We start from the raw sequence: 24,475 nt of genomic DNA, 5'->3' as shown, positions 1-24,475 counted from the left end.
TCTCTTGAACAAACCTTTAAAGAGGAAGGAAGAGCCAGGTATAAGTAGCATACTCAGCCAGAATACTTATATCTGGTTAATACCTGGGCTGCTCACCACTTTCAGTGGGACACCTATAGGGACTGGCAACTACAATCCGAGGCCCAAACCTGCCCACCACCTGTTTCTATGAATGAAGTTTTACTGGACAAGCTCACTCATTTACATAGTGTCCATGGTCCATGGCTGCTTTTCCATTACAACAATAGAACTGATTAGTTGTGAAAGAGACCCTACGGCCAGGAAAGCCTAAAATATTATTCACCATCTGGCCCATCAGAGAAAAAGTTTGCCGATCTCTGCCCTAGGAAACTCCAGAGAACAAAGAGACTGGAAAATTCTGTTGTAAAGATCAGGTGATTGCTCAGAAACCACCTAAACACCCAAAACAGAAAAAGGTATTTTAAAATAGTGCATCCATTTTTCAGTGAGAAAGAATTTCACATTATCTGGCTCCTACCCTTCATCTCTCGAGGCAAATTCCTTCTGTCCATGTCCGTTCCTTGTTCACTGGGGCCCTCTTCTCCTCCTCCTCACCTTCCTCCTTAGGAACGACTGAGCTGTGCCCCCAGGTTTTGCTGCTTTCACCTGGTGTCACTGTGAATTACAAGGGATGAGTGGGATCTGGGAAAAGACACACAGAGCCCTTCCCAGATTAACCTCTACTCTGCCAGATCAACGCCCACATTTGGAGCTGCAGGGGAAAAGTTGGCCATCATAAAAAAAACCTCTGTACCCAAGTAGAGCCAGGAAAGTAATGAAGGTCTCGGCCACCAATCATTTATCTTTCTCAAAGCACACAGAAAAATTTCCTAAATTCCCCTAAGTCCAATGCAAAGCTGAAGCTCAGACCAACCAGACATCAGAGTTCCAAACAGATCTGATTTAAGCAACTAATTCTGTTGGGTGGGATGGGGAGGCAAGGGGGGAGGTGATGAGAAGAGAGGTGGGAGAAAAGAAGAGAAGGGGTTAAGGAAGATGAAAAGTGCAAAAGTGCAAAAGAAGAAAGATCTGGAAACAAAGAAAATGAGGAGCTCAAGCTTAAAGAGAAGAAAATCAAGAGTAGGCAGTGATGGGAAAAGAACAGGCCTAGAGAAGTACAAAATATAAGAGAAAAGGAGCATTCTTCTGACATGGGTACCTTAGAGCAACAATCAAACCCTCGGGGACCAGGTTTCTATCTAAACTGGGTGAAGAGAGCCAGTTACCATCAAACAGGAAGTTGAGGGGACTGAGGCAAAATTTAGAGCATATGAAAGTGCCCATCAGTTCCAGCGAACTGTGGATACATGTAAAAGACCCTAGTGATTTGATTTGATCTTTCAATAAAAGTCATAAATCCTGTTTTTTAGTTTTAGTTTTTTTTTTTTTAGCACGGGAAGGCACCAGGAACTGAACCCGGGTCTCTGGCATGGCAGGCAAGAACTCTACCTGTTGAGCCATCGTGGCCTGTCCCTGTTTTTTTTTTAATTTAATTTTCTTCCCCTTTGTTTTGGTGAAATCTATCTATCTTTAAATTAGGAAAATTATTTTTTAATTTATTTTATTTATTTATTTTTTCACACTGCAATAAAAGCAAAATTGGTCCAGATCCAGTTGACCATAAAAAGCATTTAGCAAGTTTCTTCAGGACTCAGACTTTGCAAAAGCCCTTCCCTGGGAAGGATGGACAAAAGAAAAACAATTATGCCCCAAATATGGCAGAGGGTATGCCTGGGCCCCAGGCCAGGGAACCAACCTGTATCGACACAAGACACTAGACTGCAAATCACTTTGTAAATCAGTTGAGCTACCACTGATACCCCCAAAACCCTTTGCTGATATTTGACTAAGAATAAAAGGTAGAGGAGACCATAGTAAAGTTAATGGAGAGAGACAAAGGGAAAGGCTATGTGTATGCATATGTATGTACATGTACATACGTGCTGTCGAGGACAGGTGGCAGAAGTTATGGATGGAGTAAGCCTGGACCCGTTGGTGGCTGGACAGAGCAGACACCTGGTGTGTTCTGACCCCAAGTAATTTAGGAAATAGTCTCACACTGGATGGCACGAAGGCGAGGAATGATGGTGGGGCTTGCAGGAGGACTAGAGCGGCTGCTGATCAGACTTTTTCTTTTGTCCATGGATAGAGATGCCTGCACTGTGAATGTCTGCTGGAAATCTGCTTGAGGAAAGACAGACAGATAGCATGTGCATTTGAATTTTTCCATAATGAAATTCATGTAAGAAAACTGACAGGCCTGAAAACTTCATTGTTCACCTAGAAAATTTTCTCTTTCAGAATCCTCTCTTTTTCCCAAAGGGACATGGAAGGTGGAGATACAGAAAGGAGGAAAATCCATTTTCTTAGTGACCTTTCATTAGACAGTCTTCAGAAAGCTGTCTATATAATACAGACTTACAGGTTATATATGATTATATATCTAGAATAGCTTTTTAGACAATGAGACCTTGTATATTATTCTAGGAAATTTAACATAAAATTCTCTATTTCATATGATCTATTAGTACTTGCCCCCTTTTCTCAGGAAACAAAGGAGGGGGACTGATGCTTTTTACTAAGAGGGGGCAGAGGTGGGTATTAAGAACTAGTCTTTGTTGAGAACAACCTAAGGAAATGAGGGAGATGGTTCAAACTCTAATATCTTCCAAAGGCAGTTTGGGTACAGCAGAAAGAATGTAGAACTTAAGGACAGTAAACCAGGGTTTGTGCTTAGCTCTGAATTTCTGAGTTTCACTTTCCTCATCTGTCAAAGAGGAATAACAACAGCTGTTTGCCTACACCTGGGTCTCCCCACTAAGTTGTATTCCCAGTACCTGGCAATATGCTCAACACACGGTAGATGCTCAAGACGTGCTCGAAGACTCAAGGTTGTCTGAAAAGAAAAAGATATGCAACAAGGAGATCAGTAAACACATCCCATGAACGCATTTACTAAATTTCAGTGAATTAATTCCCTTGTCTATACTTAAGCTACCATTGAAAGCCAACCACTGCTGTTCCTATCACGCTATTTTTCCTTAGTTCCTTATACTTCTAATAAGCTTGCTTCCTTGGGCCTTATGTATCAGAACACAAGTGAACATTTTTATCTATACAAACATACACTTGAACACTCACTTCCTTCAATGGGTGCATTATACACCACAAAGATTCTAATTCATAGCTTCATATTTCTTTGCATTTTTCCAAGTCTGTACAAGTCAAAACTGTATATTTTTTTAGGCAACGTGTTTGTAAAGCTTATGTGTAAATCAAAGTCCTGTGAGTTAAACATAAACTCAAGTGCATTCAGAGAACTCGTCATTTAAATAAACCTTGACATGAGCTATTCTGCAAAGGCAAGATTTCTCCTGTCTCACACATATATACCTTGAAATTTACAAACTGCTCTCCCACCCCACCCCAATCACATGCTTCCTTCTCCAAGTCTGCCTAAAAGGAAAGGTGCCTATGTGAGCAGCCATGCTTCTAGCAGCCTGGACCACACTCACCTATCAGTTCACTCTATGTGTTCAGTCACAGTCACTAATGTCCCTAAAGTGGGTGAGACTTTCAGCAGGCCAGCGTCTTTCTACTGAACAGAATGGCCGATTTCAACAAAGGTCCATTTTGAAACCCTAGGTCTTGTGTTTCCAAAAGCTCAGTTCCTACTACTGGGACAGAGTAGGTAGTGATCCTTGCCCACACCAAGCCCTTGCCCCACTCCACAACCAGGCTCTCTGTTCTCACTTCCAGCAGGCTCCTGGCCACTGACCAGAGGGAAGGCTGATGTGGTTGCTATCCTTGAGCTTCAGACAGCTCTTCCTGAACTTGCCCATGCTTTTTTTCAGTCGGGGCTTCTCCTGGCACAGCTGATGGAGGATGATGTTAAGCTCCCACTCCAGGATGTCAATTTCCCACTCAGCCAGCTCCTGCCCCTTGTGCTGCAGCAGCTCTTCCAGGTTCTTCTGCTGGAGTGCAGCCCATGTCAGCTCCTCCTCCCAGGTGCGCAGCTCCTGCAGGACAGGTGGGAACCATGAGAGAGAAGCAGGACACTGAGTGCACAGCGGTTAGGGGGGTAAAGTCAGAGACCCCAGAGGGCAAGTGCTCGTGGCAACCTGAGGGACTGGCCAGGCCCTGCAGAACTTGTACTAGGTGCCCCATGCTCCAAGTCTCCAGTGGAGAGAGGAGGCTGGTAGTTAACTGATCAATGAGCCCCTAACCACCATGGATGGTGGGAAAGGAAGGCGTAACATAGGCGTACTGAGGATGCAGCCAGAGTAGCTAAAGCCACAGGCCGACCCCTAGAGAGGGAAGCTGCGAGCTCCCAGCTACTCCTTGAACCTTGCTTAAAACTGCCTGTGGCTGAAAACTATAGTCATGTATTTGAACTCCGAAGTCTAAGTTCTATTTTATTTTTTTTCATTTTATATAGGATTTAAAAAAAAGACAAACAGAACTACATTAATGTGATTTAACTTAAAATATGCCCACTGCAAATGAATCACCCTCCAGGCATCACCTAACATTCAAATAAAAACAAATATATGTTTAGGACATGAATAAAACACTTTCATGAACTTTTCATCCAACTTGCCCTCCATCCCCAAGAGAATGTCAAAACAGCCATGAAAGTGATATAAAGGAGATACGTAGGAAGACGATTAGCACCTTGAAAAGTGTTAACAGGGTAGTGGCATCATGGGATTGACAAAGCCTTCCTGACCAAAAGGAAAATAAGACAAAACGAAGTTTGAGTGGCTAAGAGATTTCAAACAGTAGAGAGGTTATCCTGGAGGTTATTCTTATGCATTATGTAGATATCCCTTTCTAGTTTATGGTGTATTGGAATGGCTGGAGGGAAGTACCTGAAACATTGAGCTGTGTTCCGGAAGCACTGATTCTTGAAGATGATTATATAACCAAACACCTTTTACAATATGACTGCTTGACTATGAAAACCTTGTGTCTCATTGCTCCTTTTATCCAGGGTACGGACAGATGAGTGAAAAAGTAACGTTAAAATAAATAAATAATGGGGGGGAATAAAAGGAAAAAATTGGGTAGATTGACTTACTTGTGGTCAATGAGAGGGAGGTATAAGGGGTATGGAATGTATGGGCTTTTTCTTTTTTCTTTTTCTGGCGTGATGCAAATGTTCTAGAAATGATTACAGCGATCACCAACGTGATGATAATGTGAGTCATTCATGGTACACTATGTATGGACTGCATGTGTCTGAAGATTCCTCAATTAAAAAAAAAAAGATAATACAGAAAATGTAAAGCCAAAATAAAGAAAGTTACAGGGTGAGTACCAACAGTTGTTGAATAATTGCTGAGTCAATGAATGAATGAACTAGAAATAGGAAGAAGAGATAGAAGATAATTTTCTAAATGCAAACCTTTATGTAAACAGGTTCATCATAATTTCCACCAAGAGGGCAGTGTGACAGACACTGTGGGCCTCCACAGATGGAAGGCGGGAAGACTTGGGCAAACCCCAATCCCAAGCCCAGATGTCCAGGTGGCCAGGCCCTGGGAGCACAGACATTGCCCAGCACTCACTTAGGTATCACAGAAAACTATATGGCAGAAGGAAGGCTACTATTACACAGATCTACCTCACAGGCTGGCTTTGATTAGCAACTAGATTTATGGGAAAGGAAACTCTATTCTTTTCAAGTTAATTGAGATGCTGACTGTATGAAACTAGTTTCAGAATTTAAAACTTACATATAATTGACATAAGATGGTTCAAAATGCTACATTAATAGTACACTTTAACAACCTACATTGTTAATTTATGAAGAAACACTTAGAGGAGATGAGATCTAGACAAGATGCTAACACAAGGCAACATGTAATAATCAACATAAAAACTGATCAAGTGTGTTGAAAATAATTCAAAACCATCAAATACTTTTAGCCAGGATTATCAGAAAAATCTGGTAAACTATTTAGAACAAGCCAATTATAAACAAAAAACTTTTAAGTGAATTTAACTTTACTGATATTTTATGGTACTTTTGGTTCTTTAAAATTTTAAATGATTCTACTTTTTTCACTTGTTTTTCATAATGTATAAATAAGCCTTTTGGTATATGAGATATACAACCTTTGTAAGCAATCTCGGGTTTAGTAAGTACAGTCCTAGAAGAGTTTATATACTTAAGGATACCAAGATTCATTCTTTTATATCATAAATATAACTTTTAGAAGAAATTCTACCGTTCTCTCATTCATTGGACTGTCACTTATATGGACCACAGGTCCTGGGTGAGATTTAGATGACCTAAAATGGAAAAAAGTTAGTTGGACTTTTTTTCTCAAAAATTTTAATACAACTAAATGAGAATAAATAGATGGGAAATAAAGATGTCTGTATAAAGGATACAAACATTTCAGTAAGTAATACCTTGATACAGATCAGAGCAGGAAGAGGAAATAAAATGGAAATAATTTGCATGTTGATACAAGCCAGCAAAATTTGAATTAAAGACCTCCTGTGTAAGAAAGACTCTTGGATTTAGTCAAATCATTCCATACCCCAGAAACCAGTACCCGGAAGGGTTCTCCAAGCTGAGGTTTCTACATGACTGTCAGTGTTGGTCTCATGCCGCCTGTTCTAGTTTGCTAGCTGCAAGAATGCAACACAACAGAAATGGGTTGGCTTTTAAAAAAAGGGGATTTATTTTGTTAGTTCTTCACAGGAAAGGCAGCTAACTTTCCACTGAGGTTCTTTCTTACATGGGAAGGCACAGAATGGTCTCTGTTGGCCTTCTTGCCGGGCCTCTGAGTTCCAACAACTTTCCCCAGGGTGATTTCTTTCTGCATCTCCAAAGGCCTAGGCTGAGCTTTGAGATAAGGTATGCTGAGGTGCTTTGGCTGTGCTACACTGCGCTCTCTCATTTAAGCAGCAGCCAATTAAGTCAAATGTCATTCATTGCAGCAGGCACACCTCCCAGCCAACTGCAGACGTAATCAGTAACAGATGAAATTCACATACTATTGGCTCAGGTCCACAGCAACAAAACTAGGTGACTTTCACCTGGCCAATTTGACAACTGAATCTAACTACCACATGTCCACCCCTCCTCAACTTGGCAATAACAAGCATCACCTTAAACAGGTGCAAATAATTATCTTCTGGCTGCGGACCTGGGAATCATAAAACATGTTATCTGATGCCAATATGCAAAGGAGGACAGTCAGGATCAGAGAAACTGGAAGGAAAACCTGCACAGCAAACACCATTGGATTTCAAAATCTGAAAGTCATTTATCCTTCGGCTTTAGAAACTGGCAATCCCACCCTTTCTGAGGGCCTATGCAGTGGCCCGCCTCTTTCCAAATCAACCTCAGGGAACATCGAGGAGACCACCTTTTTCTCAGCTCCACTCTCTCCAGGCATCAGGGCCACCCCTGGGCTCTCTGCCATTTCCAGGGCACATGCTGAACCCCACCATGTGGCGGCAGCCAGGCTCTCCCCAGTCCCCCAAGGAATGTGTTCTACCTTCTTCAAGGCCTGAGGCTGCACGACTCTTCCACTGCAACAAGGTGGGAGACTCTTCCTCACCCTCTCCATGTATATGGGTGGGTCCACTCTCCAGGCTGAGGTTTCTTGGCTTCAGGCCTGAGCTTCCATGGTTCTTACTCTGCAAACTCCAATCTCTCCCTTTTGTGTCCACCTTTGTCCAGATTGGCAGTGGTTCCGTTTACACCAACAGCCTCTTCAAGCACTCCAGGACTTCTCCTTCGTTCTCTTCACATTTCCTCCAGAATCTTCCCCTTAGCCATCCAAAACACTGTTCCAACATATCTGGTATTTGCAAACTGCAGCAGCACTCCACTCTCAGATACCAAAATCTGCTCTAGTTTGCTAGCTGCCAGAATGCAATATATCAGAAACAGAATGGCTTTCAAAAGGGGGAATTTAATGAGTTGCCAGTTTACAGTTCTAAGGCTGAGAAAATGTCCCAATTAAAATAAGTCTACAGAAATGTCTAATCTAAGACATCCATCCAGGGAAAGATATCTTGTCTCAAAAAGGCCGATAAAGTTCAGGGCTTCTCTCTCAAGTGAGAAGGCACATGGTGAACACAGTCAGGACTTCTTTCTCGGCTAGAAGGGCACATGGCGGACATGACGTCATCTGCTAGCTTTTTCTCCTGGCTTTCGGTTTCATGAAAATACCTGGGGAGGTATTTTCCTTCTTCATCTCCAAAGGTCTCTGGCTGGTGGACTCTCTGCTTCATGGTGCTGTAGCATTCTCTGCCCTCTCTGCTCTCTCTGAATCAAATGGGTGGATACATGTCATCACCTAAGCCAGCTTAACAACCACTCTTGACTAAATCACATCATCCAGGGAGATGATCTGATTACAGTTTCAAACATACAGTATTGAATACAGATTATTCTACCTTTATGAAATGGGATGTTGGTTAAAACATGGATTTTCTAGGGGGCATACTTCCTTTCAAACCAGCACATCACCCGAGCCCCCACTGGGGCAGCTGAGAGGCAGCGACATGGCCCTGCTCACAGTGGCCCTGGCAGAGGGAGGCAACCCTGTGAAGAGAACAGGGAGCCAAGGTGAGGAGGCCAGCGCCTGTGTGACCAGGGCACCCAGCACGGGGGGGTGTAGGCTCCACCACCCCTGTGCAGCACCAACAGCTGCGGGGGTCAGTCAATGCTGTTCTCAGGTCAGAGATGCGAGAATGTCATGAGTGCAACCTACAAGCTATATGTTCACCAAAAAAAGAGAAAAGGACAGAACAAAAAGCAGCACTGAAAAAGCACCCTGCCAAGGTAGAATCCTTAGGGTCCCATGGCTGTGTTGTTAAAATTAGTTAAAACAATCACTGCACACCTAAACTAAGAAAAACCAGCCTTTGGTTAACATGGCAGTCTGCAGACCTTCACCAGAAATTAGTCACAGACATCAATTACTAGGTTTAAAATAAGTGGGGGTTGAGGCAATGTTTTCAAACACCCATTACTGGGTCGTGACTGGAACCAGAAGAGAAGGAGAAGGACGGGGCTTTTCACCCAGCAAGAGCAAGGACTGCACGTTCTGGTTCACACCCACGTGAAAACATGCACTGCAGTGTGCACGGGGTCTCTGCAGGTGTATGCACAAAGCACTCAAATCTGCAAACTGCCAACTGGGTGTGCACAGGGGAGCAGGAGGCCGAGGGGTCCCAGGCACTCTTGGGCAGGTGGGGGACTCACAGCTCGATGGCTTTGTTCCACATGATGACATGGCCAGACAGCGAGAAGGCCTCCATATTTATGATGGGAATGCTGCCTCATCTGGCACCCACATACAGCCACCTACTCTGGAAGGGCAGATGGCAAAACGTCACCCTGCTGGAGGAAAAACCCAAAAGGCAATGAGAGAAAAGGTGCACGGGTTTCAGGAGGTGCATGAGAGGATCCCTCGCACATGTACTTCCAGAAAAGCGAGGAAGGTGGGCTGCCACCCACCACACCCCTCCCCACGGGGGCGAGAACATACAAACACGTGGGCTGGGGCAGGAGGAAGCAAGGGTCAGGAATCGGGGGCAGCCTTGGGGTGCCTAGCACATCCTTGGTGGTCCAGCCACGCACCCTTCCAAGCCACCATGAGTGTCATTGGCCCCATCGCCATCCCCACCTGGGCTCAGGCTGCTTCCAGGCAGGATACTCCCGCCCCTGGCTTTCACCTGGCTTTCAGTCCACAGGCCAACTCTCACAGGCCTGGAGGAGTGGCTGGGTCTACTTCCTGGCCTGCAGGCACAGGCTCTTTGCTCCAGCCCTCTAGAATGTTCCCCTGGGGGTCAACTAGGGGAGAGCACAGCCCTCTACAGTGTTCACCTGGGAGTCAACTACGGGTTAGCAGGGCCCTCTACAGTGTCATGGGGGAGTCAACCATGGTTAGCAGAGCCCTCTACAGTGTCCATGGGGGACTCAACCATGGGTTAGTAGAGCCCTCTAGTGTCCACCAGGGAGTCAACTACAGGTGAGCGGACGCCACAATCTCAAGCACTTTGTGAGAAGACATCAACACCCCTGAACGTACAGGAAGAGTACTGAGGGCTTAAAGGATAAAGTAATTAAAGAATAACTGAGAAGGCTTCCATATAAAAATTAAAACTAAGAAGACAATTCCACTGAATATTTAAAGGGACAGCATATTGAACATTTAAGACTATGCATGCATCTGTATTTATATCTCCATAGTGACAGAAAACATAGATTTATGGGTTATGTAATGACTCTAAGAATGTGACCCATGATGAAATCTAGCAATTTTCAGGAAGAAGCCATGAAACAAATGGCACTGGACATTTAGCCATTACGGTAGCTTGGAGCTCTGTAAACCAGAAAACATGCTCTTAAATTTCATCCATTTCTGCGGGTGTGAATTCTTATAGATACAACCTTTTGATGAGCTTACTTCAGCTAAGGTATGGCCCAGCTCAATCAGGATGGATCTTAATCTTACTATGGAAGGCCTTATAGGGAAGGTCAGAGAGAAAAAAAAATACAGGAACAGCCAGAAGGAAGTACGGGAATTCAGAAGAGAAGTCAGAGAGGCCAGAGAAAGCTGCACGTACACTGTCACATGACAGAGGTGACAAGGACCAATCATGCTGGCAGCCAGACCCGAATTGCCACCATCTTTGGGACGGAAGCATCACCTTGATGACACCTTGATTTGGACCTCCCCCAGGGCCCTGGACACATGTGGGAGAGACAAGGATGGAGAGGGATATCGGGACATATAGGAGAGACTCAAATGTGAAAAGAGCCCTCAGCACATGGACAAGAAACTCAAGGATGAAGAAGGACCATGTCACATGTAGGAGACATACAGGGATGGAGACGGACCTCGGCACACATAGGAGACACATGAGGATGGAGAGGGACCTTGCTACATGGAGGAGACACACGAGGATGGAGAGGGACCTCAGTACATGGAGGAGACACACAAGGATGGAAGGGGACCTTGGTACATGGAGGAGACCCACGAGGATGGAGCGGGACCTCGGTAAGTGTAGGAGACACACGAGGATGGAGAGGGACCTTGGTACATGGAGGAGACACATGAGGATAGGATGGAGGGGACCTCGGTATGTGTAGTTGACACACGAGGATGGAGAGGGACCTCAGCACATGCAGAAGACACAAGGATGTAATTACAAGCAGAAGAAAGAAGGACTTAAAAGACAGTATAAGATGTCCAGAAACAATATGCATGTAGAGAGTTAGAGCCTGGTATGATAGAGGAGAGAGGTGGCCTTGCAATCAGTAAAGCACACACTAAATAAGACTCTCACCTAAATGGGGAAAACAGTTCCTACCTCGTTACGAAAACAAATTGCAAAGGAGTGAAAGACCTAAATGTGAAACAACCACAGAAAAGAGACCAACTTGGGAGAATATGATGTGGGCGGTTTCTGTAAGACAAGGGACAGGAGGGCTCAAACAGCACACACAAAGGACTAGCAAGAGAGTGGCTGAGGCTCCTAAAAGTAAGAGTGCTGTGAAGGTGAAGGACACACCCCATCCATCAGATACCACTGGTGAGAATAAAAGGCTGAGAATGACCTGTATACTATCCCCTTAAAAAAGCAAGGACTCCTTTCCCCAAATATTCTTCATGCCTTACTTATTTTATGAACATGAAGAAAAATAGTTGAGGATAAGTTCTAAGTTGTTAATATGACTTGTGAAGAGAACAAATTTTGAGGCAGGGGGAGATAAGCATAGAATAAAAATAAGACTAATAAAGCAATTTAAAATTAGAAGTTTACATCAGTGCATAAAGAGGATCATGTTTGTGTATATGTACTTATAGACAAAAGACTGGATAAAAATGATATAAGCCATATACTGGAAAGTATTTATATTGTATAAAGTATAATAAAAGATAAAAATCTTGTGTAAAAATGGAGAAAGATAATGAGATGTCTTACAGAAAATGAGTACAATTTCTCATGAGGACCAGATTACTTTTAGCATGCACGTGTTGTTTAAAAACAACTGACATCGGGCAGTGCAACAGTGGCTTGGTGGCAGAATTCTGACCTGCCATGCTGGAGACCCGGGTTTGATTCCCAGGTCTCATGCAAAAACAAACAAACACCTGCCATCTTCATCCCCAAGGCAAGACGATTAAATATAGAACTGTAAGAAATCCTCTACACGAGATTTTTTTCCATGTACTACTCATTATTTCTGCATTTGATGTATTTGATGATCACGCTTTCATTTCCTGCTGTACAGTTTCTCTATAATACAGTATATTTCTACAGCTTTATAGCTACAGAAATCATTTTATTTTCCTTCTCCAAAATTGTCTTGGACTATTCTGGAACTTTTTTTCCATATGAATTTTAGGATCAGCTTATTAAGTCTCATGAACAACCCTGTAACAATTTTCATTAGAACAGCACTGAATTTACACACGAATTTGTGGGAAACTGATAGATTTTAGTACTTTACTATTCCTTCTGATGAAGTTTTCCATTTGTTTAGGTCTTCTTTTATTCCTTCAATAATGTTTTAATACTTTCTCCATATAAATACTACACTTATTGGCCACTGTTACTTCTAGGAATATTGTAGTTTTTGTTACCATTATGTGTACATTTTTTCCTAACTTTTTCCTGCCATTTTCAAGCTTAATGTGCCATTATGCTGTATCGCTCATAAACTACTTAACAGCTGTACACTGTTGTTTTTAAATCCAGTTTGAAAAATCTTAAAATTTTGGTAGGTAAATTTAATCCATTTACAATTATCTAGATTATTGGAGATACTGAACTGATTTCTGCAATCTTGTTGAATCATTCCTTTCCTTCCCATCATTTTGTGTCTTTCCCAACTTCTATAGATTCAATTTCTTCCTTTTTCCTCCTCTAATGGTTCTAATGTTAAAGGTTTTCTCCTCTTTTAGTGGTTTCCCTCACACTCCTAAGATACATACTTGTTAAAACTTTCTAACAAATTATTCAATACTGCTCTCTATTTATAAGATTATTTTAGTTATTCTCAAAGAAATGTCCAACCATCTTACCTTTTTTTTTTTTTTGGCATAAGCAGGTTCTGGGAATTGAACCTGGGTCTCCAGTATGGCAGGCAAGAACTCTATCACTGAGCCTGCACCCTCCCCTCATTTTTTTTTAGGTACACGGTCCAGGAATCAAACCTGGGTCTCCCGCAGGGAAAGGGAGCATGCATTCTACCACTGAACTACCCATGCACCCTCCAACCATCTTATCTTTAAATCACAAATATACTGTTTGCCATTTTTTGCAGTCAGCAGTCAACGAGACTGTTGGGCCAACACTGCATGCATTATACCTATCACATCTGAATTCACCTTTTCTCATGCATGAGCATACCTTTAGTAGTTCTCTGAGCAAGCAACTGTAGATGGTAAATTTGTATTCTTTGTATATCTGAATATGTCCTTTACTATATGCTCAATATTAAATGATAATGAGCTGTAAACAGAATTCTTCCAAACATCATATTGGAGCTCAAGAGTCTTCCAGCATCTATTGTGTTAATGGCAACCTACTGTGAGATTAATTTGTCCTTAAGTTGTCAAGCCAGGCAAGGGTATGTCTACCATACTAATATGTACTTCTAACTACTTCACATATAATAATTCTTCAATTCTGGTGAACTGTCAGTCACTATTTCTTTAGATACTTTCCCTCAAACACTCCCTCAAGTCTCTATTCCTAGAATGTCTATAAACTGTTTTTTGATTTTTTATTCTATTCTTTCCGCTGCACTCAGAACGTACCCTCCAAAACTTGATACTAATTCACCAGTTCTCTTGTCAATTCTGTCTGACCTAGTGGTTATCAAATCTATTCAGTTCATCTCAAATGATGACATTATTCATTTCCAGGCTTGCTAACTGGTGTTATGCAGTCTCATACTTCACTCATGCATGCATATGGGTATATTTGTTAGTTTTTGTTTTATACTACCTTGCTGCCTAGGAGCACGTTAAGTTTGCAATAAATAAAATTCAATCTAAGTCGAATGATTATGTTAACATAAATACCAAAAGGATGTCCATAAAAATTGTTCTTACTAAAATTTTATCAAGGTAGCCAGATAAAGAATCATTATAAGAAAGAACTAACTGTATATTCACCAGGAATACTTAGAAAATGAATTCTACAAAGAAACAATTTTTAGGTCTTTCTTTTAAAAAAAAGTACATAGTAATAAAAAAAACTAAAAGAAGAAAAATTTTAAATCTTCTTGAAATATACTAATGAAGCCATAAATAAATGGTGAAGTATATCATGTTCATAAATCAAAAGAAAGCCACAGTGCTGTGAGGACCTAAACTCTGCACCACGCTGATCGAAGTGGATGCATTTCCAATCTGAGTGATGGGAACTATTCTCTCAGTGGAACCAGACTATGCCCTCATCAGGCCGAGCCGTGTGTGGGGTTCTGGCTGTCGGTCCAGGGCTGTGACCAAGCAGCCCGCTCAGTCTGTCAGGTGCTCACGGACCTCAACTTCAGACAGAGGAGCACAGGACACAGAGAAAGGAGCATCCTCAAGAAGGGCGATGCCCAGGCTGGGGCCACCAGCTGGGAGAGTGGGGAGACGGGCATGTTCCCGGCAACAGCAGAACACAGTCTTCTCTGCTGTGCAAAGGCACGCTCCAGGAGAAACAACATGACAAGTCACAAGTCTCAGAAAATCAGAAAATTCAAAAATCACATATAGTTATCTGCTCTGACCACAATGGAATGAAGCTAGAAACCAGTTAACAGAGGGAGAAATGGAAAATTCACAAATATGTGGAAATTAAACAACATACTGTTAAACACCAACGGGTCTAAGAAGAAATCACGGAAAAATGAGGAAATATCTGGAGGTAAATGAAAATGAAAATACAACATACCAAAACTAAGGGGCACGGCAAAGGCAGTGCCAAGAGGGCAATTTATAGTTTTACTTACATTTTAAAAAGGAAGAAAAATCCCAAATCAGAGACCTACCTCAAAACTGGATAATCAAGAAAAAAAAATAACTAAACCCAAAGTAAGAAGATAGGAAAAAAAGATGAGAGCAGAGATAAAGAAACAGAGAATATAAAAACAGAGAATTAACAAAACCAAACAGTGGTTCTTTGAGGAGAGCAATGAAATTGACAAACCTTTAGCTAGACTGACAAAGAAAAAGGCAGAGACAAATTACTGAACTCAGAAATGAAAAGGGGAACATTACTACCAACCTCACAGAAATAAAAAGGACTACTTGGACAACTGTACACCTAGAAATTAGATAACTTAGATGAAGAAGACAAATCCCTAGACACCTACAAACTTCCCTTGCTGATTTGACGAGAAGCACAAGGTCTCAGAAAATCAATAACTAGTAGGAAAGCGAGTGTGCCTTTACTTTCTTGGCTGGCCAAGCAAGCACCATGCAGTGGGCTGAGGTCAACAATAGGGATTTATTAATTCATGGATTTGAGGCTAAAAGAAAGTCCAAATCAAGGCCTCATCACAGTGATGCTTTCTTCCCAAAAACTGGTGCTCTGGGCTGGATGTCGGTGGCCCTTGGTCCTGGGCCCTGTGTCACCTGGCAGTGCATGAGGTGGCCTCTCTCTTCTATTCCAGGTTCTGGTGACCTTCAGCTGCTTGCTGCCTCAGGCTTTCTCTTTCTTCGCCTGAATTTCATTCTGCTTATAAAGGACTCCAGTAAGAGAATTAAGACTCATACTGATCAAAGTGGGCCACACTCGAACTGAAATAATCTCCTAAAAAGGACCTACTTACAATGAGTTCATAGATTAACAGATTCAAATTTTCAAGAATATGATTTTCTGGGTTAGATACAGCTCCAAGTCACCACAATCAGTAATCAAAAACCTCCCAACAAAGAAACCCAGGACTAGATGGTTTCACAGTTGAATTTAAACAAATATCCAGGAAAAACATCATTAATACTACTCAAATGCTTCCAAAAATACTAAGTCATTCTATGAGATCAACACCACCCTCACACCAAAGCTAAAGCCTGATAAACGTATCAAAAGAAAAGAAAATTACAATTCCATATCCTTATAAATACAGGCAAAAATTCACAACAAATTACTTGTAAATCGAATCCAACAGCACATGAAAAGAATTATACACTGCAATCACGTGGGTTTTATCCCAGGTATGCAAGGGTGGTTTTACATAAGAAAACCAATTAGCATAATATACCACATTAGTAATACAAAGTGGAAAAATCAAACGATCATCTCGAATGACGCAGAAAAAGCATGTGACAAAATACAGCATCCTTTCTTGATAAAAATGCTTAGAAAAATAGGAATAGAAAGAAATGTCCTGAACATGATAAAGGGCATATATGAAAAACCCACAATGAACATCATACTCACTAGTGAAAACAAAGCTACAAGAACTAAGTAGCGAATTCAGCAAAGTGGAAGGGTACACAGTCAACACCCCAAAATTAGTAGTGTTTTCATACTAATTTTATGAATGAATTTCCAGTAATGAAAACTGAAACAAAAAAACTTTATTCATAATAGCAACAAAAACAATCAAATATCTAGTAATAAATCTAACCAAGGATGTAAATGACTTATACACAAAAAACTATAAAACATTAAGAAATCAATGAAGACCTAAATAAATGGAAGGACATTTCATGGTCACAGTTTAAAAGACTAAATATATTGTTAAGATGCCAGTTCTACCCAAAGTCATTTACAGATTCAACACAATTCCAATCAAAATTACAACTGCCTTATTTGAAGAAATGGAAAAGCCAATCATCAAATTAATATGGAAGGGTAAAGGGCTCTGAATGGCCTAAGTCATGTGGGAAAAGAAGAACAAAGTTGGAGGACTCACATTTCCTGATCTTAAAATTAATACAAAGTCACAACAATCAAACAGTATGATACTGACACAAGGACAGACACAGAAACCAATGGTCTCAAACTGTGAGCTTGGAAATCATCCTTACATCTACGGTCAATGGGTTTTTGACAAGGATGCCAGGTCTACTCAACTGGACTTCAACAAATGGTGTTGGGAAAACTGGATGTCTATATGCAAAAAAAGAAAAGGAGGACCCCTACCTCACATCATACACAGAAATCAACTAAAAATGGATCAAACACCTTAAAATAAGAGCTAGACCTTCTTGGAAGAAAACATAAGGAAGCATCTTCATGGTCTTGTATTAGAAAAAAAGAAATTCTAAAATTCAACAACAAAAAGACATACAACCCAGTTAAAGAACGGACAAATGACTGGAATATTGTCCATCACTGACGAATGAATGAACAAAATGTGATCTACACTTACGATGGAATATTGTTCAGCTGTAAGAAGGAATAAAGTCCTGATGCAGGCGACAACATGAATGAACCCTGAGGACACTAGGCTGAGTGAAATGAGCCAGGCACAAAAGGACAAATAGTGTATGATATCACTAAAATGAAGTCATTAGAATAAGCAAATTCCTAGAGTCAGAAACTACACTACAGGTTACCAGGGACCAGGGTGGGGATAAGGAAGGGGGACATAATGCTTAATTGTTACAGAGTTTCTGTTTGGGGTGACTGAGAATTTTTGGAAATGGATAGTGGTGACAGTAGCAAAACTTTGTGAATGTTATTAACATCAATGAAACATATATTTGAATGTGGCTCGAAGGAGAAATTTTAGGTTCCTAGAATAAAAATTTAGAAAATAAAAAGGACTGTAGCACATAAAAAACAATGAACCACCTTGTGTCTGATGTTCCTTTAATCTGCCTTGTCAACAGATGAGAGGAACATATGGAATAAAAATAAATAATAGGGGGAACAAATGTTAAAACAGATTTAGTTTGAAATGCTAGTGATCAATGAAAGGGATTAGTAAGGGGTATGGCCTGTACAATTTTTTTTTCAGTTTCTTATATTTTTCTGTTTTCTTTTAATTTCTTTTTCTGAATTGATGCTAATGTTCTGGGAAATGATCATGATGATGAATATGCAACTATGTGATGATATTGTGAATTGCTGAGTGTATGTGTTGGAAATGTTTGTGTTTCTTGTAATTTTTTTAATTAATAAAAAATTAGGGCGGGCCGCGGTGGCTCAGCGGGCAAGAGTGCTTGCCTGCCATGCCGGAGGACCCCGGTTCGATTCCCGGCCCCAGCCCATGTAAAAAACAAACAAACAAACAAAATATAATAAAACAAGAAAATGTTTAAAGATGTTTCCCTTTCTTCCTCCCTTCCTTCCTTCCATCCTTCCTTCCTTCTCTGTCTTTCCTTCCTTTCCTCCCTCTCTCTTAAAAAAAAAAAAAAAAAAAAAAAAAAAAAAAATTAAATAAAAAATCCTCAAAAATTTAAACAGAGGTCCAAATTCCAGACTCCCACAGTGCCTGCCTCACCTGGATCCTCCTAGCCACCGCCCACTGCCCAGTTCCAGCTGTCCCCTGCGTCTGGGGTTCAGGAATATCAGCACCCCATCCCCAGGTGCTAACAGCTGCACCTGCTTTATATCTCTGCAGTAAAAAGTTACCATGTCATGGAAGTACAGTTCGGGGAACTTCTTAACTTGCCCTAACAGAAGAAAAGAAGGTGTCTGCATTCATTCATTCTCTTGTCCTTATTCTTTCCTTCGGGCCCTAGCTCACGCTGCCCCTGGCAGAGATCCAAGCGATCTTTGGACGCCTGAGAAGCTGGTATGCAGCTACACCAGACTCCTCAAACGTCCCTTCCTTTGCTCAGATCAGAATTTCTTAGTTACTGTTCACAATTTCATGCCAGGAAGTTATCCATCTTTTACACCTTCTCAGGGGCATCAAATCATAACTACCATTCCTGTGGACATTCAGAGAATAATTTTTTCTTTTGAAATGTTGTCTGCGTACCTAGTTCTCAACCTGGAACCTCCAGGGTGCTGGTCATTTCCTTTGTGGACGATGATAAGGTCAAGGGTAGAGGAACCCCTGGAGGTCGGGTACTGGGGTGGGGGGCAGGGATTGGGGGAAGGGGCCGCCCACCAAGGCTCCCCTCCCATCGATGCCTGTGCACAGTTCCTTAGCCGGCTTTCAGAGAAAAGCATTTAGCCAAGATGATGCAACTACACAGACACTCTGATGTTAGCTCTAATTTGTTCCAATATTATGACTGATTTTTTTAATATGTTCAGTGAATTAATTTAGAACCTTTGGGGAAATAATATTTGGCCAAGTCCTTTTACATTGGCTAACCAAGTCTGTGTCCAGTTCCTGTATATAAACACTGAGCAGATTATAAGCCTTATGTGCAAAACATAACATTTCAGTAATAGTCTAAGCCTATGTTACTCATAAACTAAGAGTACAATGGGTTAACCGAATTTTTGTTTCCACATTTATTTATTTATGTTACTGACAACGTCGGAGCACATCCTGCAGCACCTTTTCAACACCAAGTTTCCCACTACCAGACTGGTTTCTGGATATATTACTCAATTTTTCAAACAGCTTTTTCCTTAAGGTCATTTTAGACATCAGTGCTTCACTGATAATTATGCCAGAATGAAATTGTGATCATTAACGAATGCCATATATTATACTTCATAACCACTACTTTAGAATGCACTCATGCTTATTTTAGTCTCTAAATTATCAAATGAAGCAGCGATATATAAACTATAAACTGGGTTGTTAGAATCAAGAAAAAATACATATCTTTAGAAATACATTGATTCCAATAAGGCTTAGCTATTTCAGTGTTTAACATACTCCTGGTGGGGGGAGGGGACAGAATTTTTCTTGACCCCTGGGAATAAATAACATTTATGTATAAGTGTTTTATAACCAATAAAGAGCTATACAATTAAGAGAAATAATCATTACATAATACTATTAGGTCCTAAATTAAGGATGCCTACACAAATAATTTATTTCCCAGTCTTAAAATGCTTCAAGTATTATTATTTAAAAACTGTTATTCAAAACTTTAAATGTTGAGAATCCCAGCTATGCTAACTCACGGTGATGAAAAAGACTGGTGGGTATGTGGAAATGGGAGGAACTCGGGATGCCTGCAGGTGGCCTGGGGAATTCCTGGCAGGGACTCCCTGACAGCAGCCACATGCCAATCAGGAAGGGCACTTGGGGCATGTTCTCCCTCACCGTCAGTAGGCTTAGGACTGCTTCTGTTTCAGTTTGCTGGTTGGTTTTAGCCTATTTTACCATCCTGTGAGCATAAAACTTCTTTGTGGTGCACTAATGTGCCCCCTAACAGCTCCCACACCCACCAAGTGTCGGAATGCATGGCTGGGAGCTGGTGGAGCTGGTGGAGATGATGGACACCACACCATGCAGCCTGGGGTGCACTGCCGCACTCCTCAACAGCTCCCACACTCATCAAGTGTCGGAACGCAGGGCTGGGAGCTGGTGGAGCTGGTGGATGCTACACCATGCAGGCTGGGGTGCACTGCCGCACTCCTCAACAGCTCCCACACCCACCAAGTGTCGGAACGCAGGGCTGGGAACTGGTGGAGCTGGTGGAGATGATGGACACCACACTGTGCAGTCTGGGGTGCACTGCCACACTCCCTGACAGCTCCCTGCCCTGAGCTGGGGGAGCGCCACACTCTGAACTACCCACAGTGTGAGTAGATTTGACCTAACAGTCAGTATTCCTGGCTCTAAGGAGGCTCCTTGTTCAATCAGTTCACTGCAGACCCTGCTTAGGTCAATTCTCTGGCTCAGTTAATGTGGTACTGCAAGTTACAAAATCACTACTTAAAGGAAACCAATACTTTTAAAAACAAGACCCCCACCAATGAGAGTTCTTCCTGCTAAACCCTGTCCTAAGTGCTTTACATGCACTTATTTTATGCATATTAACTTTACCGTGTGCCCCCTGGGGTTTGGTAAGATGAGGAAGGTCCATCTCACAGGTGACCGCTCTGGACTGGCTGTGCGGTGGCCAAGGGCCTGCCTCCAGCCTGGCCCTCCAAGGCATTGACTCCTGGGGTGGAGAAAGGTCTTGTGGGCCTGGCTGCAGGCCAGGGAGGACACTCACCAGTTAGTGCTACCTTCCACTTAAATGCATGCTACAGAAAGGGAAGTGCGCAGCTACTGAGAACAAACACCTTCCGGGGATCTAGGGAGGTACATGTCCAGGGCTCTAGCAAGCCCCTGAGCAGCTGTGACAGGCTGGCACACAAATGTGTGCAACAATTACCTCCGTTCATTTTCACAGGTAAGATGAAGACCACAGCCCTCACAGAGAAAAGAGTCTGTAGGTGGGGAGCCAGCACACAAGGCAAAGAAGTAACTCGTCCAAGGTCAGTGCTAATCCAAAACGCGAGACTCCATTTTTTTTTCTTAAACACAGTGAAGGTGAAATCATATCAAAACATCCATACTACAAAGAGGTCCTACCTGATAGGAGAAAATATTTGGAAACCACATATCCAATAAGAGTTTAGTATCCAGAATATATAAAGAAATCCTACAACTCAACATTAAAAAAACAAACAGCCTAATTAAAAAATGGACAAAATGTTCGAACAGACATTTCTCCAAAGAGGATACATACAAATGTCAAAAAAGCACATGAGAAGATGCTCAACATCACTAGCTATTAGGAAAATGCAAATGAAAACCACAATTAGGTATCATTCCACACCCACTAGAATGGCTACCACGAAAAATCAGAGATCTTAAGTGTTGGGGAGAATGTGGAGAAATAGGAAAATTCATTTATTGCTGATGGGAATGTAAAATGGTGCTACTGCTGTAGAAGACAGTTGGGCAGTTGCTCAGAAGCTAAATATAGAATGATCCTATGATCTGGCAATCCCACTTCTTGGTATATACCAAGTATATACATCAATATCGGTATATACATCAATAAGAAGAACTGAAAACAGAGACTCAAACTGATATTTTCACACTAATGTTCACAGTGACATTATTCACAACTGCCAAAAGATAGAAGCAACCCAAGTGTCCATCAACTGATGACTGGATAAATAAAATATGGTACATGCATGTGATGGAATACTACCCAACCGTAAGAGGGAATGAAGTCCTGATGCACAGAACAATATGGATGAACCTTGAGGACTTACTGTCTAGTGCAAGAAGCCAGGCACAAAAAGACACACATTGTACAATCTCACTGATATGAACTAATTACAACAAGAAACTTAAAGATCTCCAATCCGGATTGTAGAGTACCAGGTGACTGTACAGAATTTCCACTTAGCTTGACTGTAATGGTTTGGAAACAGACGGTGATGATGGCAGCACATTATTGTACATGTAATTAACAGCACTCCATATACAAGTGAACGTGGTTAAAAGGGGAAACTTGAGGCCACATATGCTACCGGAGTAACAATTAAAAGTATAGGACTGTATAACACAGAAAGCCCAATTGTAGACAATGGACTACAGCTAAGAGTACAAGAATGCTGTATGATTCATGAACTATAACAAATATATGACACTAATACAAGGTGTTAATAATAGGGTGGTAATACTGGAAAATTGCACCTAATATAAACCATGGAAGATAGTTAACAGTACTATTTTGGTAATTTTTCACCAATTATAACAAAGGTAATTAAAGTATTTAAAAATGAGCACAATTACAAAATAAATACTATCATCAATGGCAATAAATGTTCCACATCAATACAAGGGGTTGGTCGTGGGGTGGTTGGTGTCCAGGAACCCTGTATTTTATGCATGATTGGTCTGTAAAACCCCAACTTCTCTAACAAAAACTTAAAAGAAAGAGAGACAGAGGAGGAGCAGGGAAGAGAGAGTGATGGGAGAACAGGAGTGTAGGGGACTAAGACAAAGAATGGCAGCTGAAGAAGACAAGTGGTGGAGAGGGGTTTTGTTCTGCTTTAAGACAAGAAAAGGGGGGGACTGCTGGAGGGAGACCCAAATGTTGAAGACAAAACTCCAGGAAGACTGCACATTTCTGCACAGCAGGGGTCCCCCAAGTAAAGGCATTTACAGCAATTTAAAAATGTTTCTAGAGCAGACATTCCACAACATCCACAGAGAGACCAGTAGTGAAGATAAAGACTGTCCTGCTTCTCCCCAGCATTTGCTAATATTCTAAAATGAAGATAAGATTCTCCCTCTCCTGAGATCACTAGATCATCTACTTAAAATCAGAGTTCCCCAATTTGGGGTTCCTCTACAGTGAGGGGTCCCCCTGCACGTGCAGGCACCATCTGGGGCTCACCACACTACGCTGGGGCACTGCTCTGGCTGCTGCACCTGCTTTGAGTAACAACCTGTCTGTGTCTAACTCAGAGTTCTCGTGTGTGTGTGTGTGTGTGTGTGTGTACATGTGCATGCAGATGTGCATACATGTGCACACGTGTAAAATTGTGGCAAACTAATTCAATCGTTAATTTGTAAGTAAGGTAATATCACAGATCCTCAGGTTTCTGACTTAACCCATTCAAAACAAACAAGAACACAATTAAAAATGGTGAAGTAAGTCGTTTCTACAATTAGCGTGAATGAAAGAAAAGACTGCTGATCTTGATCTACACTGCACCTGACTTCAAGCAGAGGTGGAAAGTTCCGTGCAGTGCACAAAAAGTCGAGAAATTCAGAGAAGGAGCTAGAGTGAAACTCTGCAGTTGTAACTCTAATTAATATATAGTCTTTGAATAAAAATATAAATGCATAAATAGGTAAATAAATCATTTTTAAAAATCAGGAACTGAGACGCTTCAGGGCTCTGTTCCTCCAACAGAAGCTTTGAGCAACTAGCAAGAAGTGCAGAAAGACCTTTCTCCAGAAAACAGCTAAAAGACTGCGGTCACAGGATGAGCACTGAATCGAGAAGTCTACTTCAAACCAGAGGCCCTGGTGGTGGCCTAGCCAGCCCCTCGACCCCTCTCCCCTTGTCCTGGCTCCACAGGAGGAGAGAGACCACGGCACGCACTCTGGGAGAATGTACGTCTATCTGATGGTGGTCTCTGGGGGTGGCCGTCTGTCCCAGAACCTGCTCACCCAACTCTCTTACAGGATGCTGCAGGAAAGCAGTCTAGTGCTGCCGGGGGCAGGGGACTGCTGCTGAAGGACACAGACAGCAGGGCCCAGGACTGTTGGGAACTCTTTCCTAGGACAAAGGGGGCATTCGTGTCCTTGTAAACAGGGGACTTCCTAGGGCCATGTGTGCATGCAAGCCTAAGACTCGTGCACAGAAAGGACCAGGGAGGTCCTACAACTTGGCCTGGAGCTATATTCTTAACTCAGCATGTGGATAAGCCCTGAAGGACAGCATTCACAGGTCAACCTGCAAAGGCTGGGGAATGTGTTACCTGTTTTTCCTTTTTTGGGGGGAGGTTCACTACAGGCAATCAAGGAAAGCTCTGCCATAACAGTAGATGGGTACAAACCTAAGGAACAGAGATGATAATCAAAGAA

General features: G+C 41.9%; 1 protein-coding gene across 1 annotated transcript in view; it reads right to left on the bottom strand.

The window, feature by feature from the left end:
* Positions 1–2,923: 2,923 nt before the first annotated feature.
* LOC143657236 (uncharacterized) overlaps positions 2,924–24,475 on the bottom strand; it is a 38,432-nt gene continuing 16,880 nt past the window's right edge. The window contains exons 4-5 of the mRNA XM_077129404.1: positions 3,775–4,040; positions 2,924–3,236 (exon numbers count right to left, since the gene is read on the bottom strand). Of these exons, the coding sequence (XP_076985519.1) occupies positions 3,203–3,236; positions 3,775–4,040 (300 nt within the window). The 3' untranslated portion in view covers positions 2,924–3,202. The remainder of the gene's footprint in view (positions 3,237–3,774; positions 4,041–24,475) is intronic.

The sequence above is a fragment of the Tamandua tetradactyla genome, chromosome 2, assembly GCF_023851605.1.
Source record: "Tamandua tetradactyla isolate mTamTet1 chromosome 2, mTamTet1.pri, whole genome shotgun sequence".
Taxonomy (NCBI): Eukaryota; Metazoa; Chordata; class Mammalia; order Pilosa; family Myrmecophagidae; genus Tamandua; species Tamandua tetradactyla.
This window is presented reverse-complemented; position numbering and strand designations above follow the sequence as displayed.